We start from the raw sequence: 19,443 nt of genomic DNA on the forward strand, positions 1-19,443 counted from the left end.
TTTTTTTTTGCTGGCGAACATTGAAAGCAGACTGACTCCGGTCTCCACCTTCAGACGCTGATTCAGAGCTGCTTCAACTGCTAGCTTAGCTTAGAGAGGCTCTACTGATGGAGTAGCAGCAGCTAATATTTGACTTGCGTTTTGTGGTATTTTTTCATTTTTGAGAAACCCTTTCAGTTGGTCCAAAGCAAACATATCACAGTCTTTGAAGGAGGAATAACAAAAATACAGCACCGGCTCCAGAGTTGTGTTCAGGTCCCAGATTTTTGGCAACACCAGTCGAGGTTTGCGGGATTCAGGTCTTAGTTTTATGCTTGTAAAGAACTCAAGTATAAACTATTCACAAAGAAGTGGATAGAAGGATGAACAGATCAAAGATGGCTGTTGACCTTGTCCTTAATGTGGCTGTACAGACAGGAGGAGCAGCAGGAGGAGGAGGAGGACAAGACGAGGATGGAGGGAGGGGTTGAAGTCATCCTCTCCATGACTCCACAGTGGTTACTGTGGTTAGAAAGATAGGAGGAGAAAGAGCGAATGACAGGAGGAGAGAGGTTTGTATAGAGAAAAGAAAGAACAGGAGGTTAAAGATGGAAGGAGAGATGGATTGATGATGTAATTATCTCTTTCTCAAGTGGTTGCATTAAAGAACGTGGGGGGGGGTAGAGGAAAGAGATGATGTCATGTGGCTTTCAAGTGGAGAGAGACGGAGATGAAGAAACAGATGGAAGAACGACAGGAATGCAGACAATGACAGAAAAGGGTTGAGGATGTTGAACAAGGAAAAGAGGGTCCAGGAGGACGAGGAGAAGTTGAGTGACAGAACTTTTCTCCTCTCAAAATAGGAGAGAAGTTAAAGGACAAAGATGTTGAGGGAGAAAGAGATAGAAAAGTGGAAAGAGGGAAGAAGAAAAGTAGTTTGTAGAGTATTTTGCAGGAGGAGGAGACAAAGGGACAGAAGTTAAAGGAGGAGACGTATGACGAGGTGAAGTGTTTCAAATGTTCTCATTTGAATGTCCAGGAGGTTTTTTGCATACAGCTGCTTCATGTCTCGACCTGCTGAAGAGAAACACGCTTCTCACCTGAACTAAACTGCCTCGCTGGCTGTCTGACGTTGATGACGTCATCAGTGTGTGACGCAGATGGTCTAGACTGTTGAATGAATAAGCCTTTGAAAGCAGCAGCTTGAGTTGAGACTGCTGCAGTGAGAGCTCTGCTGTGTGGGGAAATGAATCATCATGATTAAAGCCATACTGTATAATGCAGGAATCAGCAGAGAGCACATTAAATATCTCTGTAGCTGCAGTTGTGTGTCACCACTGTTTATCATCATCTGTAACTTAACTGGTCCGCCTGGTTCCCAGTATCCAAAACCCAACCCTGGACTCGAGCCGAATTCTATGACTGTCAATATCGTGATTATTGCTGTTTTCAGAGGGCACGTGAACACAACACAGAGCCTTTTAAAAATGGTATTTATGATTGACACCCAGCAGGTAACATTTACTACAAAGTCCTTGTACTCCAGGAAGTCTGAAACATGAATGTCAGGTCTTAAACGGGACAGATTCATGAATTTTGAAATTATTGATGGGTGCATAGAATTAAAAAAAAATATAGGTTCACAATTGTTCATGTCTGAAAACAACAGTCAGGTGCCCATATGGACACAGTTTTTGCTTTTGTTAATAATTCCTCCAGTTCATACAGGCCTTTAAGAGATCCCCTCCTAATGTGCTGTCAATGGTGATGGGAGACAAACTCCACAGTCCTTGTTCTGTGCAAAAAGGTTTATCTTTAGCTAATATTGTTAGTAGCAGTTTCACAATTGATCAAGTCTTATCTACCTGGGCACAGATTCTGTTCTGCAGACGTTTCATGATTATTGTGGTGCTATCATTTCCTATGATATTTTTGGCCACAATAATCCCTAGATTTGAATATCATATTTTCTATTTGAAGCTGCAAAAATCCACATTTTGTGTCTGTAATTATTATTTTTAATTTGGTCAAAATCAACCAAACTTCCAAGAATTCTGTATTCTAACATTTAGATCATCACAGACTAAAACTGAAAAACCAGATGAACATCTATTCTGTTATTTCTTTTAGCAATAATACTTTTATTTATGTATATATTTTACACATTTGTGCCTTTAAAAAATATATATATTCAAAATGTGAAATTAGAATAATCTAGATGAGAATAGATATTCAGTTTGTCTTAATTTAAGAGTCATTGTTAACACTGCACAGAATCTTATGCAAAACATTAATGTGGAGCAGATCAGATCACTTAGTCTACTCTCTGTAGTTAGATTCCCTCTGAGACCACATAATCTCTCAGCGTAATCTCTCTGAGCAGCTTGTTATCACTGTCTCATTCCTCATTTAACCCAGCCTGAGGTTAGCACTACCTGTGTGAGCGAGGAATGCTAACAGACCGGTTTATGGCTGAAGAAAGTGCAATTAATGAGGCTCTGATGTACTGAAGGGTTGTTACTGTTGGGTGTCTCTTAAAACCATTAAAATAATCGGTGACATTTTCGTATCAACAAACTTGTTCCTCTTCTCTCTGTAAGCTGATATTCTGTGTCTTAAAACGTATTTATTTTAGTCATAAACACATTCAGCGTTTGGCGATATTCTCCATTTTTCTTTTTATTAATGAATCCCATGAAGACTTTAACCAACAGTGTGTTAGTCTGTCTCTCAGTACTTTCTGATCACAAATATACAGTTTAATTTCTAAAATAACGCTTTCCTGAGCTGGCCACTGTAGTTTTTAGCGGACGGAAATAACAGTGCATTTGTTGGGGACTATATTCAGCGGTGGATTAAAACACATAGTGTGTGTGTGTGTGTGTGTGTGTGTGTGTGTGTGTGTGTGTGTGTGTGTGTGTGTGTGTGTGTGTGTGTGTGTGTGTGTGTGTGTGTGTGTGTGTGTGTGTGTGTGTGTTTTCATGGCAGTGAAGGAACATGTCAACCAGTGTGACTCACTGATGTGTTTTAAATAGTTTTTGAAAAACAATGGAGCTCTATGGCTCAGAGGATACAAGACATATCAGGCTTTGAATACACACACAATACTATAAGTTCTCAGATGGAATAAACACAAGAGGAGACCTGTGTCATCAGCATGACCAGCGAGCTGCCAGGGTTGAAGGGAAAAATGACAAAGTTGCATGTGAAGACACTCCATCAACAGAAAACGCAAGAGGTCACAGTCCCGCCCACACTGTTTGATTGACAGATCATCTCTGGGAAGTGCAGTGCAGAGCGACAGCGACGGGAAAAGATCCCTCTCATAATAATTGTCGGGTTACGCGAGTCTGACTTAAATAGAATTAAATTAGGATAAAGTTGCTGAGACTTTGGCTGACACGAGGCGTCACGTTTGTTAGCTAGTTACTGCCAAGTCAGACACATCAGAGCTTTGAGAAAAACACAAGATACCCATTGAATGTGATAATTAAGGTAACTCCGAACCTGTCTGGAAACAAACATGGCGTGTTATCATGGTACGTTTCCCAGCCGGTGAGAATAAGCTTCGTCTGAACTGCGTTTCACCCTCTGATAGAGTGAATGAGTCGACTCTGTGCAGAACGGAGCCTCTGAGTTCAGGTCTTTGTGTTTTTGTGGGTGGCGAGCCAGAGCCTTGTAGAAACACAGTCTGACAACACGCAGCCTGTCTGTGTGTTTCCACAGAGGCCAGACGTCAGGCAGACTAACAGCACGCCGACACTGAGCTTCTGTTAACAGCCTGGAAATGATCCTCTGTCCTCTCCGTGCTCCCACACACACACCTGAGTGAACAGGTCGTGTTTAGGTTGAGCTTTAGGACACAAAGTCTGCTGTGTGTGTGTGTGTGTGTGTGTGTGTGTGTGTGTGCGTGTGTGTTTGGCTCTGAAAACTGCTTCTCACTGTTTTCCAGAGGATTTACTGTCTGTGTCTCTGTTTTTCTGCCTCTTTCTCTCTCTTGGAGTTGGAAAGAGGTTTTGTTTTTACCGTATTTGCTAGAAAAATATCTCAAAACTTGATAAAGAACAATTCAACTGAAATCATGTGAACAAAAACGCCCAGAGATCAGTTCCAGAGATTTTGGACGGTGATCGGGATGGTTATAATTTTTCAAGCAAAACAATCACGTCTGTATTCATGTGCCAGTGGGAAACGATGGTGGAAGAAGTATTCAGATCTGTTACTGAAATAAAAGTAGCAATACTGCAATGTAAAAATACTCCCTTACAAGTAAAAGTCCTGCATTTAAGAAAGTACTCATTATACAGCAGAATGGCCCCCGTCAGTGTTGATGATTATAACTGATGCATCATGTTAGTGATGCAAAGGGAGCACATTTTAGTCAATATGTGTACGTTGGGTAGTGATTCGTTAACAATGCATCACATTTTATAAACTGCTCATGGGCTTTCTATGTGAAATCTTCATCTGAAATGTAACTATAGCTCTCTACATGTAGTGGAGTAAAAACTACAATATTTCCTTTTGAGATGCAGTGAAGTGGAGTTATAAAGTAGTATAAAATGGAAGTACAAGTACCTAGTTAAATTAGCTAACGAAACCCTGAAAATGAAGCAGAGGCTGGGGCCCTGTGAGTTGTAGTGAAACTCCTCTGTGTTTGTGTGGCTCTGCGCTCCCTCCACCGCTCCTGGACTTATTTTTACGTTCAGGGTCTGTGTTTCCACAGCTGGGTGGTCTGCAGGTCAGAGCTCTGTCTGTCGTCTCTACCTGCAGGTCTGAACCCACCAGGCTCAGGACCAGATCCACCACACGGCTACAGTGCAGCTCTGTCAGTGTCTCCACATGATTCCTGCCGTTTAGACAAGAGTCTATAGAGATGATTGTTTTGTGCTATTTTCCAATTGTTCAGTGTTACTTTTCTAACATTATAAAGAGTCGGTCTAGACCTGCTCTATTTTGTAAAGTGTCATGAGATGACTTTGTTGTGATTTGGCGCTATATAAATAAAATTGAATTGAATTGAATTGAATTGAATTAACATGATGAAATGTTGCAGGTTAGTTGATTACATATTTACTTTCCAGACAAATATGATGTATTTTATTAGCAGTGTTAGCGGGGCGTCTCCATGGATGGCAAAGACTGATTTATCTCAGCTTTTTGATGGATCGCCGTGACATTAGGTGCACACATTCATGTCCCCCTGAGGATGAAGTTTAATAACTTTGGTGATCCTTTAACTTTTTCGCGAGCACCATCATCCGGTCACAGTTTCAGTTTATCCCACACGTTGGTTTCTGCGTGTGTTTAGGGCTAATTAACAAATGTTAGCATGCTAACACGCTCAACTAAGATGGTGAACATGGTGAACATTGTACCTGCTAAGCATCAGCGTGTTAGCATTGTCATTGTGAGCATGTCACCATAGTGCTGTTAGCATTAGTGCAGCCTCTGAGAGCCGCTAGCTTGGCTTTGTACTCTTAGTGTTGTTATTATTGGCAGCAGTAGCTGAAGGAGGAGTGTGGATTGAGCTCTTCAGAAGGAGAGTTTAAGGTGGGTAGTATATTCACATCTTGTGTGACAGTATTATATCAACACACAGATGCCAAATATCTACTTTGTGTGTAGAAGACATCTTGGGTCCAGCAGTTAAACTTTTGATATGAGGGAGACGAGTAGTTGGTAAGAGAGTATTTTATTTTGTCTTAAAATATTTCTGGAGGAGATCAACTTTGTGGATTTCAACATGTGGGACAGCCGAACGTGTAACTGGCCTCTTTTTGTCTGTAGCCAGCCGGAGTGATGGAAGTCGTGTTAAATCTGCCATGAAAGAGCCACAAAATGTCTTCCAACTACAAGTGAGACCAGAAGAGTTTCTGTCTAAGAAAGACTGGAGGTTTTTGGAGTGGTGAACTGGGTTTAAGGATCATACGATGAGGCTGGTCTGGATCACATGCCAGTGGTGGAGTCCAGTAAACAATGTAGTAAATCACATCAGAGAGAGAGAGAGAGAGAGAGAGGTCTCATCTCTGTTTCTCTTTCTCAAATTCAGATTCTCTCCCTCTCTAGTGTCTCTACTTCTCAGCTGCTTTACAGCTGTGAAATTATGAATGAGCTGTAAATATGTCATAGATGTGTCATAAAATCAATAGACCAGGTGATCCGTCAAATGAATCAAAGTATGTATTGTATTTATATTTTCTAATAAACGCACATTTAAACGCAAACTGGCGCTCAGAGGAGGAGAAGGTCAGGCAGCACGTGTGTGACAAACAGCTGACACTGTGTGTGTGTGTGTGTGTGTGTCCCCGCTGCCATCACATCAGCTGTGTGGTGTTGTGCTGCCCCCTGCTGGTAGGATCAGAGTATCACAGCGTGTGTGTAGTTTGCTGTTCTGCTGAGTGCTAATAATGTTACTCTGTTATTACTATTAACAGGGTTCAGAGCTTTAATTAGACTTTTATTTATTTTAGAGCACATGATTATGTGTTATGTTGTGATTCCCACTCCTGCCATCTGTGAAACTGATGTCAGTGTCACATTTCTAGACAAATGCACCTGTTTCATCATCTACTTGAGGAAACCATTTCATTTTAATCATATTCAAAAAGATGAATAAAACATTTTCAAAGTAACAGATTTTTGTATTTTGACATTTTGTAAGTACAAAAAAAAGTACACATTGTCTCCTTCCTCTATATCTAGTGTCCCTCTCCTGTTCTTTATAACAGACTAAGTCCTCTTGTAGTCTTGAATAATTATCTTGTTCTTTTCGATGGATCGTGGATCATGAAGTAAAACTTTCCAGCGTAGCGAAGTTCAACATGACTTCCTGTCAATCACCGAAACAGTTTTTGTAAATTGTCTTGTTCAACAACTACAAGAAAATAAAGTGACATTCAGATTTTATAAGAAGCAGTTGGAGATCTTGGTGACTGATCTACCTGTACAGTCTGAACAGTTTAGTTCCTACCTGGATCTTCATCAGTTCCTCCCGTGTGTGTGTGTTTCTGTAGGGAAGGGAGAGGCTCGGGGCCAGCTGGACAGCGCGCTGCAGGACGTCAACGTGCGTTACGCCGTCCTGGAGGAGACGGAGAAGCGAGCCGTGTGCAGAGCGCTGATAGAAGAAAGAGCGCGCTACTGCAGCTTCGTCGGCATGCTGAAGCCTGTACTGGTCAGTCCCGTGTGTGTGTGTGTGTGATTCAGATCCACCAATACAGGACTGTGGCAGCCTTTAGACTATTAAACCAGAATAACCACACTAATCAATAATGTGTGTGTGTGTGTAGGACCATGAGATCAACATGCTGGGTGAGGTGACCCACCTGCAGACCATTCTGGAAGATCTGACCAACCTGACAGCTGAGCCCAATAAACTCCCACCAGCCAGCGAGCAGGTACCCTCCTCTTCCTCTCTCTGATGCTTTGGGTGACTTCTGACATTTCCTCTAGCGCCACCCTCAGGCCAAATGTCACATTGTTAGCTCCACTGCTGGTAAGAAAAGCAAGGTTCTAACTAAATATCTGGTATTATTCCTCATTTAGAGTCATTGAGCTCCACTGTTGAGTCACACTGTTGCACTGGGTGACATGTTCCCTCGTTACCATGAACACACACACTGTAGATTGTTTTGACTCACACAGGAAACACTCCCACCAGAGCACCAAATGTGTATTAATCCGCAGCTGAAAATAGTCCCCAACAAATACACAATTTCCTGCTGTTTTTAGCGGCGTTTGCTAAAAACTACAGAGACCAGCTGTTTTAGAAAATTACTGAGCACTTTATATATTTATGAGCCGTTGTAAAGGTTGAAGTCAGATTTCATGGGATTTGTTGATTTGTAACAAACATTTGTAACAACACCAGCCTTATCCTGAACGCAGTGCACCCAGAAACACACAGTCACCAGTTGTTTTTGTTTCTCAGGTGATTTTGGATCTGAACGGTTCTGATTTCAACTACACCTATCAGACGCCTCCAGCTTCTCCCAGTAACACTCTGTCCAGGAAGAGCAGCATCAGCAGGTAACACACACACACACACACACACACAGACCACTGTTCCTGGTTTACTGCATGCTGCGTTTCTAATAGTATCAGTCTGTTTTGTATAAAATAAAAATAATAATCAAAAATTGAGCCTGCAGTGCTTCAAAATGTTTCACTGTAAACAGATAAATAAATCTCCAATGTTCATGAAAATAAATGACAGCGTTTTGATGTCACAGTAGATGTGAGTGTGTGTGGTGAATTTCAGAATTGTGTCTCACAAAATGATTTTTTTGACAGCATTTTGAATCCTCACATTAACATTGCAGTCAATTAGGGCATCTTTAAACATCAGTTTGTCGCTTATGGAGCACCAATCTTTGTAAAAATACATTACAGACATCTCTATGTTGTCTAGATGAAGAAGAAGTAGTACACCAAATCTCTGAATTTTGTCTTGACAACTGAATTCTTGACACTAGTTTGAAATCTGTTACATGCATCGACAGGTAGGCAGGTAGCTCAGCGAGAGCATGACCTGTCCTTGGTGTCTAGAGTTGTGAGTTGGAGACCCAGTTCAGGCAAAATGAAGATTAATACCTGACCTCAAAATGGCCGACCCCGACTCAGCAGCTACAGTCAGGTCACCCGTCTGTTGCTGCTGTTTATGCTTTAACGTAGGATTTGTGTGTTTTTGTAGTAACTACCAGTCTGGATCAGTGAGACACGTTCCCTCCTTGGACTCCATCAGCTGTGCTGTCGATGGAGTACACATCCAGGTAACACACACACACACACCACATATACAGTGACTGTTTGAACTGTTTCGTTGCACACAGCTCAGATAAAATCTGTCGGGATTTTAAAATGATTTTAGCTGAATTCTTTAGACCTTTAACTTGTTTCATAAAATGACATTACATGTTCATTGGTTGTTTCAACAGTAATCATAAAAAGTATGTGGACACCTCATACTTTAGCGTACCTTCTGGTCTGAGGCTGTTTTTCCTTGTTTGGCTCTTTTAGGTCCAATGAATAGAAATCTGAAAGCTACAGCGTACAATAATAATTTTGACAGTGCACTTCGAACGTCACGGCAGTTTGAGGAAGTTCCTTTCCTGCTTCGACATGACAGTGTCCCCGGGCACAAAGCCAGCTCCATAAAGAAATGGTTTTCACGGTTTGGTGTGGTCTGCCCAGAGCCTTGACCTCAAACCTGGAACCCAAACTGAGAGCCAGACCTTATCACCCAACATCAGTGTTTGACCTCTTGTGGCTGAATGGGAGCAAATCCCTGAAACCAGGTTCAACATCTGGTGGAAAGCCTGAAACCAGATGTTATAGCAGCGGATTTTTGAATCACATGTTTAATTGCCACATATAGATGAAATGTTCAGGTGTCTGCATACTTTTGGCCATGTACTATACATCAATGATATGCAGAGATTTCTCTAATTTCAGCCAAACTTAATAAATGTATGCTTTCAAACTTAAACTCCACTAAAATGCTAATTCTGTTAAACATGTTTAATATCTTAAAGGTACATTTCCCTCAAACACTATACCCCCCCACACACACACTCTTCAGCCAGCTCTCAGCAGCCGACACCCCCTCTTTAAAATGACCGTTGGCGCTGAGGATCTACAAAATAAGAGCTTTTCACCGTGACAAGGACTACACAGACCGCTCTAACCCTCTCCTGTGTGTAGCGCTGCTCCTCCCCCTATCTGCTGATTGGCTGTGATGAAACCGGGCGGTCCCTCAGCGAAGGGAACTCCCCCTCTCGCCTCGGTCGTCAGGGCAGCCGTGGTCGCTACGGTTACGCTGCTGGCCATGGCCACCACCCCGCGCTGAGCCGCCGCGTTAGCCGCAGGGATATGACCACCGTGAGAAAAAACTACAACTATTACATTCCTCCCAGCCCGAGTACCGTCCTGTGTTTTTACCGTGTTGTAACCGTTTGTCTCCCATCGGTTTAAATCCGACTCCATCTCACATGATCTCCCGCTGTTTTACCGTTTTATTCCTCATGGTCCCCATCAGCTCACACTCGACACTCATTTGACACCCTTTTCCTCTGAAGCTTTGCCACCGATTTCATCCACATGTCTCAGATTGAACCTCATATTTCTCTAATCCAGCTCCGGTTTCATCCCATAAAATCTGGATTTCACTTCAAATCTGTCATTTTAAATTGAACTCTTGATCCTTTTCCATAAAACGTTGTACATTTGTGTGTTCAGTAATGTTCTGTAAGTGTTTGCCCGAGTGTTTGTGTGTTTGTGGTATATTTTCTGTTACCAGTGTCCTCTTTTAACGTGTTGTTGCGTCTGTTTGCATCTGTAATATGAATTTGTTGCTTTGTGTCTTTTGACTCTTCTGACACATTATGTTTGTCTCTCAGTACGTATTTCACTAATAATTTAATTTTTAGTAATAATTACAGCTGCAAAGACTTTTGATTTTAGGCTGTAGTCTCCGAATGACTCCTCTATAATCAATCAGAAGATCATCATGATTGATTAATGGTTGATTTTTCTTACTTCAAGCTGTACGAGGCGTATTTCGTTCTTAAGTCAGTGATAGCGGCCACGTTCCCCTCCATCAATACTTGCTGAGGTAGTGCTGTGGATTTTTGAAGCTGATACATCAGGATATATCAGCTTAGCTAAAACAGTTATTTTCGTTAGCAAATAATCTACCAATTCCGCTCCCGATTAATCGTTTGGTGTGTAAAATGTCAGAAAATAGTGAAAAATGGCGATCAACATTTCGCACAGTATAAGGTGGCATTTATGTTAATTATTTGGTCTGATCACCAGTTTACAATGATACAAAACAGAGAAAAGCTGCAAATCGTCACATTTGAGAAGCTTGAACCAGAGAATGTTTCACAATTTGGCTTAAAAAAAAATGACTGAAACGATGAATCAATCATCAGAACTGTTGCTGATTAGTCACTCGAATAACTGACCAATCGTTTCAGCTAAAAACTGTTTTATTGTTTTGACTAAAGGTGTTAAAACAGCTGCAACATATCAGCTTTCTGCATGTGATCACGTGGTCCCGCCCTGCATTCCTCAGCCAGCCTTCGTCCCTGTCAGACACCTCGTCACATATCTCTCTCCTGTTACCAGACTACCCGCTCTGTCGTAGAAATCTGGTGTAATTTACACGGGTGTTAATATTGCTGTCAGTGGTGTCTTGTCAGTGGTCCTGTGATTTTCTTGGCCTGTTACGTGATGATGGAACAAGGAAACATCCTTACAGTGATTTAATGAACCAGAGTCTCTAAAAGTGCCTCATTTAGTCAACTGAGGAGTTTTTCTCAAGTGATTTAAAACCATTAACGTTGTGTTGACAGTCAGTGATTTTAAAAGATAAGTGCTGATATTTTGTATTTTTCTTATTCTCACAAATCACATGAAAAGTCCGAAACCAACAATGAACTGATCCACTAACAAGTGTTGTGTGTGTGTGTGTATCAAAGCCTGATATATCGTCTTCCTCAGAGAGTTGCACTGGGTGACATGTTCCTTCATTATCATGAACACACACACACTGCAGTTTATTTTGACTCAATCCCACCGTCCAAACACACCGAGCAAATGTGTATTAATCCACCACTGAAAATAGTCCCCAAGAAAGGCACTGTTAACTCCTTTACCAGCTGAAACTGTTGAGTCTTTTTAAATAGGAAACGATATATTTGTGAGCTCATTTATGTCTTCAGTGAGAACCAGTGAGAGTGTAGAGCGATGGATTAACACATTGTTGGATTTGGTCTTTTCGTGGGATTCGTTGACAGTAAGAATAATATACAGCAACACCAGGTTTGTCCTTTTTAAAGCATTTTAGCTGTTTTGAAACTTAAGATTTCACTTTGGAGCCAAACTCCTCAGTTATAGTTGGTTATTTGTCTTCATCAGTCCCCTCGCAGAAACCACCTCCTGCAGTTTCTCTTTAAATACCTGGTTAGCTCGGAAATCTTAACGTTTCCCATTGAAACGAAGATGCTGGTTTGTAGCTAGCTGGGACTCTTTGTTTCAAGGAGGAGGTCTAACCAGCCCAGCAGAGCCTTAAAGAGACTTATGGAAAACATTTTCCACTAATTAACAAATGGAAATGACTTCAAATAAAATTTAAAATCCTTCACTTTTAAACACCACGGAGTACAAGCTGAATTTCTAACATGTTGTGTTGGTGTTCGTAGACCAGCAGCCATTGTAGAAGTCCAACTTAATACAGTGAATACTGCATGTATCATAAGAATAATTACATATTCTTATAATCAACTGACATGGAAATAGATAATTAACCTGGAAATCTCTTTGTACCTGCTGCCACAGGTGCTGCACAGAACAATAGTCTCATTGATGTGTGATGAGCGACTTCTCTGATGGCTCCATGGTGTTATATTCTGTGTCCTGTGGTGTTGTTGTTTGTACCGACGGTATACAGTGTGCATTATGTTGACTGTGGCTGGTTTGTTTGTGACAGGATGCCGTTGGCTCCATCAATCAGCTTGCTGCAGGGGGCAGCGGCGCGGCAGAGAACGGCATGTTGGCCCCCCCACACAGCGTCTACACACACCACGGAGAGAGAGCTCGAGCCATGTCTGCATCTGGGAAGGTAGCGCGCACACACACACACACGTTATTACTGATCTACTGCTTGATCTCATTTTCTTCTCCATCCAATCCACGTCTCGTCTCATTTCCTCTCCTCTTGTCTCCTTCTCTCCTTGCTTCCTCTCCTTGTTGCCTCCATCTTCTTATTTCCTTGCTTCATCTCCTCTCCCGTATTTCCTCTACTTTACTCCTCTCCTGGTTTTTCTCTCCATGTTTCCTTTCATCTCTACTCTTCTCTCCTGCTTCCTCCTCTTCTCGTCTCCTCTCCTCGTTTCCTCTCGTCCTCCTCTGTATTTATCTTTGTGAAAAATATCTGTTGTTATTTGGAAAACTTTAAATTAAACTCGGTTAACTTTAAATCCTCTCTTTCTGTCAGTCGTGCTCGGCCCGGGATCAGCTGGCGTTGACGTTGGGTGCGTTGAATTCGGACGGCCAGAGGAGCAGCAGGGACTCTCTGCACTGTTCCAGCGGCTACAGCACCCAGACCACCACCCCGTCCTGCTCCGAGGACACCATACACACACACAGTGAGTACACACACACACACACACACACACAAGTAAACACAAAGTGAGACAGAACCATAATCATCGTGTTTTTACAAATTTCATCTAAGAAAATGTGAATGAGCTTCTGATTATGCGCTCTCTGAAGCATCTGTGAGCTGTCTGATCCAAATGGAAACTTCACCAAAATTAGATATGAGTGAACACACACTCACTCAGGGAGCTCGAAGCTGGTAAATCATCCGTATGACTGAACGTCTCTGTTGTGTTTTTGTTTGGATGAAACTCATCTCAGTTATTAACCAGTCTCCTCTGCTGTACCATCTCCTCTCTGGTTCTCTGTTGTGTTCTTTCAGTAGTTTTTTGTTTTCTTGGCTAAACTTCCTTCCTTCTCTTCCAGCTGTAAAGAGAGATCCTCCCCTCTATGGTAGGTCTCTGACTACCTGTCTGTTTATGATCCTGTCTGTCTGCCTTCTTGCCTGCTTATCATCTCCCAGCTAGAGTCAGGGTTCGATCGCATGTCATCACATCTGCGTCCAGCTTTGCATTCATTCATCAGATTTATGTAGGTTCAGTTTTAAATAGTTCAAGTTATAAAGAACTAAAATTCAAAGATCCAGTAGAGATCTTTATCAGCTTTTGGTTCAAAAGGCAGAAACGCTACAGTTTTGAGTAGCAGCCTAATTAGTAACCCGATCGTGTTTTTTTGGCCCTGATCCAGAGTCGATACCGAGTCAGATCCGATACTTCTATTTAGCTGTAGCTACTAAATCTGGCGCACCTTATTTTATCACAAGCAGCTTGATCCAAATACTGAAGGTCCTGCTTAAACTCCTATTCATATCATATAAATATTTTAACTGAGAGAATTCGACTCCTGAAGTTGAAGAGCGATCCTCTAGGGGGAAGACGTGTCACTCTGTTGGAACTACAAAAACACTCGCGGTTGTACAGTGTTGTTACAGAGTGGAGCGTCTTCCCACACAAATGATCTTTGACCGAGCACAGACAGCGGCTCTTAACTGGTGAAAGTGACGGTCAGTAACCAATTCGTTAAATCATGTCTTTGTGCCGCTGTTTGTTACTGTTGGCTGCTGACATGAAGAGTCGCTCATGAAATGTTAAATAATTCAGTGTTTAAATAATGACGGTTCCTTTGCCCTAAAAAAAACTCAACAGTATTGTTTATGTAATTTACTTCCTCGTCCTGTGTGTTTGACCTTTTTAAAGGTTGTACAGGTTTACGTCGCCCCCTCAGAACATAATGCTGGACTTTAAAGTAACTGGGTTGTGTGTTCCCTGTTTCTGTTCCACAATGATGCATCCCTTAATTGTTCATAGACGCACGTGACCAGTGAGTCACTGATGTAATTATGTGTTCCTGCTGCTTCTGTCAGAGGAAGAGATGACTTTATCAAATGTCATCAAGATAAGAAATAATAGAAGTCCAGCTGACTGCAGAGCAACAACTAATGTGTTCTTTGTCTCTCTCTAGTCGACTACGAGTCCATCTCTCTCCACGGAGACGCAGACTCCATCTCCTTGCATCACCTCTCACACGGCAACACCCAGTCAGACTTCGACAAGTCCTCGACCATCCCGAGGAACTCTGACCTCAGTTTCCAGTACAGGAAGTTTGCTCAGGCCAAGCGCCCCTCCTCTACAGTCAGCCTGTTGGCCGAGCCCGAGTTGATTGGCAGGTCTGTCCACCAGCTGCCGTCCCACACGGCGACCATCAGGCGGAAACCGTCGTCCAAGCCGGCGTATCGCAGGGGCACTATCAGCGGGGGGGTTCCCATCCCCATCTGCACCCCGCAGGTTCCCCTTAAAGCCCTGGCAGGAAATGGCGGTAGCGATGAGAATGTTTTCACAGCGCCCTCTGCTGGAGGAGCGGGAGGTTTAGGTTACAGTAAACTCTGCACCTCCACACAGAGTCTCAGTGCCTTACCTCCTCCCTCGCCGTACTACCAGCTGGTCCCAGGTCAGATGCCCATCCCGGTGCCTGTACCCACCGTACCCTCCCTGCCACCAGAGGCCAGCAACTTCAAACAGCAACAACAGAGACAGTACCAGCAACAACTACAGCAGCAGCAGCAGCAAATCAACCAACTAAATCATCAGCAGCAACGCAGTCAACTACAGCAGCACAACCAGCAACTGCAGACGCAGCAGCAGCAGCAGCAACTACAGCAACAGTTTCAACACCAACAGTCGCTGCTTCAGCAACCCCAGCAGCTTCAGTATCAGCCGCAAGACCAGCATCAACAACACCTGACCCAGCAGCAGAAACAGAGGCTGTTCCAGCAGCAGCAGAGCCAGCTCCAGGCCTCCGCTTCCCAGGGAGAGCCCTCCAGTGTTGGCCACAGTGCTCACTACCAGCCCCAGGCTCCTCCACCCTCCATCCAGGAACAGAACCCGGAGCAGCGGACTCAGGAGGGAGGAGGAGGAGGAGGAGGAGGCATGCTGAATCAGATCAGAGGAGTGAAGCTCAAAAGGACTCTCACCAACGATCGCTCCGCCCCTCTCCTGCCCCCTCCAACCAATCACAAATGAGGCTAAACGACTGAGTGTGTTACTTCCCTGCAGGTGAACTGTTTAGTTTGATGGGTTCGGCGCCGAAAAAGAGGCACCCGAGTGTGTCAGCACAGACCGCTCAGAGCGAAATCAAACATAGACTTCCTGTTAAACACAGATAGTGGACTGATTTAATCGCTGGATCTCGACGTGTCTTTTTATGTTCTGCTTCCTTTTAGGTCGTTTAGATTTGTTTGTTTTAAACATTTTGGAGACGTTGTTGTCATTTCCTGTTGCTGCAGCGACCATCTTTTGCCTTTTTGTTTGGTTCATGTTTGCATTTCGATTGTGCATAAAGTTTTTGTCTGACCCAGTCTTACCCATAGAGCTGTTGATTGTTTTAGGTAGAACTCACTTCCTGGTCAGATGATCGTTATGTGGCTTGTTAATTAGCCACACAGGAAGCTTTTAGTGTCTCAGATCCTCTTAAGTCCTGGGTGTGTTTGATCTGCCTTTTGCCTAGACTCCCAGAAGGGTGGGGTTTAGTAATTAGTCCAGTAGCTCCACTGTGTCACGTGGTTGAACCATGGTGTGTGGAGGGTTTACTTTGCTGGCTGTGGGTCAGTGTTGGTCCGGTGTATCTGAACAGTGAGTGTTTGGTTCATTCCCGGTCATCTCAAGGAGTCCAACACCGAACCTGAAAGTCATCTGGAATAAAACGTTGACGGGCTCTGTAGATTGTAAATATGTTAGAACAAAAAAAAAAAAAAAAAGCTTTGGGAGCAGCTGGGGAGGTTGGATGTTTTGCTTAAAGGCACGTTGTTAAAAGGTCACTCACTTTCTTTGACCCGTACAGAAATTTGAACTGAAGACAAGTCAGAATTTTGATTCCTTCACCTTCAAGTGGCAACAGTTACTGTGCCCCTGGGATGCCAAATGGTGCCGCTGAGGGCTACTGTTTGTGGATTAAAAATGTTACCGTGTGCGAATGTGTGGTTTACTGTGTAAAAAATGAGTGGATATGAGGAATCATAACACAAAGAAGAAGACACTGATTTGTCTGCAACTATTAGAGGCGACATTGTTTTAGGAGAAGCAGATCGGCAACAATTACACGAGAACATAGCCGGCTATGAGAAGCAGAACTATAAAGAAGCTGCTGGTGACAAGGCTGTTACAGGAGACACGCCGCCATGTTGGAACCATCAAAGCTGCCAAAGAAAATACACTTTTTAGATGTCAATTAATGGAATAACTAGAGCCTGAACCACACAAGGTTTCGATTGATTTTTGAGAGATATTTGTGAGCTGTATCAGCTGACATTTACTTTTTAACATAAGCAATTATTTTGATAAGGGACCCTTAAATTTGGCCATTGAGAATTGTGACTGAGATATGTACTTTTCTTTTTACTTACTGGCTGACATATATATATATACACCAGTACAGCACATACATATTAAGCTGCATGACTGTTGTGAGTCACCAGTGGGAACAATAACAACACTGGAGCCAGACTAATAAATCGGCCAATATTAAGTGATTTGTGGATATGTTGGTGTTGGCTGATAAATGTCGGTACAGAATTTGGTTTAATTAATTTAGAAACAGTGCTTCTATGACACAGTTTGTCCATCAGAAAGCACTGACACATTTATTTTTACACTGTAAAATGTGCAGTTCAGTACGTATCTTGGTCACAGTTCTGTAATAACCAAATTTAAGGGCTCCTCAAAATATTTGTTATGTGTTTATGATGAAGAATTTATACTAATATTGTTGTGGTATCGGCCACAAAAATCCAGTATCAGTAGAAACAATTCTGATTGCCTGTACAAGTGCTTGCACAGTAACATACAATAATTAAAACATTTATCAAATTACTGAATAAATGTTGTTAAATGTCATCATTGTGATGATTTATGAACATCGGGCAGCTGATGTCTCAGTTTCTATATTTTCTGCAGGCTCACTCCTCCAACATGACGGTGTTTCCATCTTAACAAAAGCTCACAGCTCTCTGATTTACCCTTCAAAAGGCAAACATCATCAGTGACTTTTACTGACACTGCTTGGATTTGATTTTGTTTTGAGTGTTTAAATTCACTGAAATTCTGTTCAGTCAACAGATTTACTTTCTTTGAATTAGCTGTTTACAGCCAATCAGAGTCCAGGACTTTGTTTTTGCATTCAACTTTAAATTAAACTATATTTATCTACAGAGTTTGGTTGGGCTCCAATAGCTGGTTCTATTTTGGATCCCGTTTGCAAGTTGATAAAACATTTAGATTTGTTCATTTGTACAATAACCTGATTTCAGACCTCTTAGCTCAGTGCTCACACCTCCGATATTTTCAGTGATCAAATAGATCTGGTGATGACTTTTTCTCTGGTTGGATATACAAGCGAGTGCATCAGAAAATGGGGACGTTTCTGTGCCAGAGCCAGAAAAATAAGAAGCGAGGATTTGATCAACGCAGCTTTATCAGATGACTTAAAGAAGTAAGTCTTAAATCTGCATATTTCTTGGATCATCATCGGCAAAATAATCCCCTTCTCCCAAACATGAACATGATTCCAGACCGAATATTGACGTGAATGGATTCTGATGTGATAAAAGACACGTTGCCTCTAAAGGTTGCCGGTCGAGTGTCGACTTCATGAAGCAGGGCCGTAGCTACCACTGAGGACTGAGGCCATGTCCTCAGTTAATGTTTTGGGGAATTTAGGGGTTTAAATGATGTGAGGAGTTTACAAGAGCAGCAACAAATTTTTTTTATTTTTATTATGGCAATAATTCTTGTAAAATTCTAATAATAATTCTATTAAATCCATTAAACATTTAGTTTATAAAATATCAGAAAACAGTAACTTCCCAGAGCCCAAGCTATAAGTCTTGTTTTGTCCGATCAAAAACCCAAAGATATTAAGTTTACAATCTTAGAAGATGAAGAAAACCAGCAAACATCTGCATCTGAAAAGGTAGAACCAGTACATTTTTCCCTAAGAAATGTCTTGAATGATTAATGGATTCACATTATAAGTAATTTAGTATTTCCACCTGAATGTGTAGAGAAGGCTATAATGGGTTTTTTTTTGTTGTTTTTCTTAAATATGCACAAAATTGAACAGAGTTTGGTTGGTGGCTCATCAAACATTTCTTGCGCGTGAGGGGCTCTGCCATCTGAATTTAGGCTCAGGACCTCAGTATTTCTCAAATCCTGGCTACAGCCCTGCTGGGAGGCTGCCTGGCAGAAACCAGCTGCATTCTGGGAAATGCAGTCCAGTCTCTGGTCAGCTGGTCCTGGTCTGTTCTCGAAAAAACTTTTCTGTGTATTTAGGAATTTCCTGCAACTGATGAAAGTGTTTATATTGTTGATGAGACAGAAAAGCTGCCTTCTGATCAGTCTGAGAGCTTCTGATATTCATTTGATTGATTGATTGATTGATTGATTGGACCCAATTAGCCCCACAGCAGTTGTGTCTGTATATATTAGTGCTTCTATTCCTGGGAGGGATCTAAATCTATATATAAAAATGTATGTATACATATCCTGATTGTATTTTTGTTGATTTATTGATCAGACGATGTGATCAGATCTGACACCGCCATCGGTCGTCACTTGTCATATTTTTGTAGAAAAGCTTTAAAGAAGGAAACCCAGTGAACTTCCTGATGTTTGAGGATCTGAAACCTGATTGGATGTCTGACTGTCGAGAAGCGAACGAAGGACTAAACAGACGTATGGACGACATGAACCAACAGAATGTAGAAATGTTTTGCTCTTCATCTCTTGATGTTCGCTGTGGGATCAATAA

General features: G+C 42.2%; 1 protein-coding gene across 1 annotated transcript in view; it reads left to right on the forward strand.

The window, feature by feature from the left end:
* mtss1 (MTSS I-BAR domain containing 1) overlaps nucleotides 1-16,885 on the forward strand; it is a 53,402-nt gene extending 36,517 nt beyond the window's left edge. The window contains exons 7-15 of the mRNA XM_070902278.1: nucleotides 6,996-7,153; nucleotides 7,269-7,376; nucleotides 7,910-8,007; nucleotides 8,672-8,750; nucleotides 9,682-9,858; nucleotides 12,473-12,604; nucleotides 12,980-13,130; nucleotides 13,510-13,536; nucleotides 14,605-16,885. Of these exons, the coding sequence (XP_070758379.1) occupies nucleotides 6,996-7,153; nucleotides 7,269-7,376; nucleotides 7,910-8,007; nucleotides 8,672-8,750; nucleotides 9,682-9,858; nucleotides 12,473-12,604; nucleotides 12,980-13,130; nucleotides 13,510-13,536; nucleotides 14,605-15,662 (1,988 nt within the window). The 3' untranslated portion in view covers nucleotides 15,663-16,885. The remainder of the gene's footprint in view (nucleotides 1-6,995; nucleotides 7,154-7,268; nucleotides 7,377-7,909; nucleotides 8,008-8,671; nucleotides 8,751-9,681; nucleotides 9,859-12,472; nucleotides 12,605-12,979; nucleotides 13,131-13,509; nucleotides 13,537-14,604) is intronic.
* Nucleotides 16,886-19,443: the final 2,558 nt, after the last annotated feature.

The sequence above is a fragment of the Enoplosus armatus genome, chromosome 3, assembly GCF_043641665.1.
Source record: "Enoplosus armatus isolate fEnoArm2 chromosome 3, fEnoArm2.hap1, whole genome shotgun sequence".
In the NCBI taxonomy this organism is placed as follows: Eukaryota; Metazoa; Chordata; class Actinopteri; order Centrarchiformes; family Enoplosidae; genus Enoplosus; species Enoplosus armatus.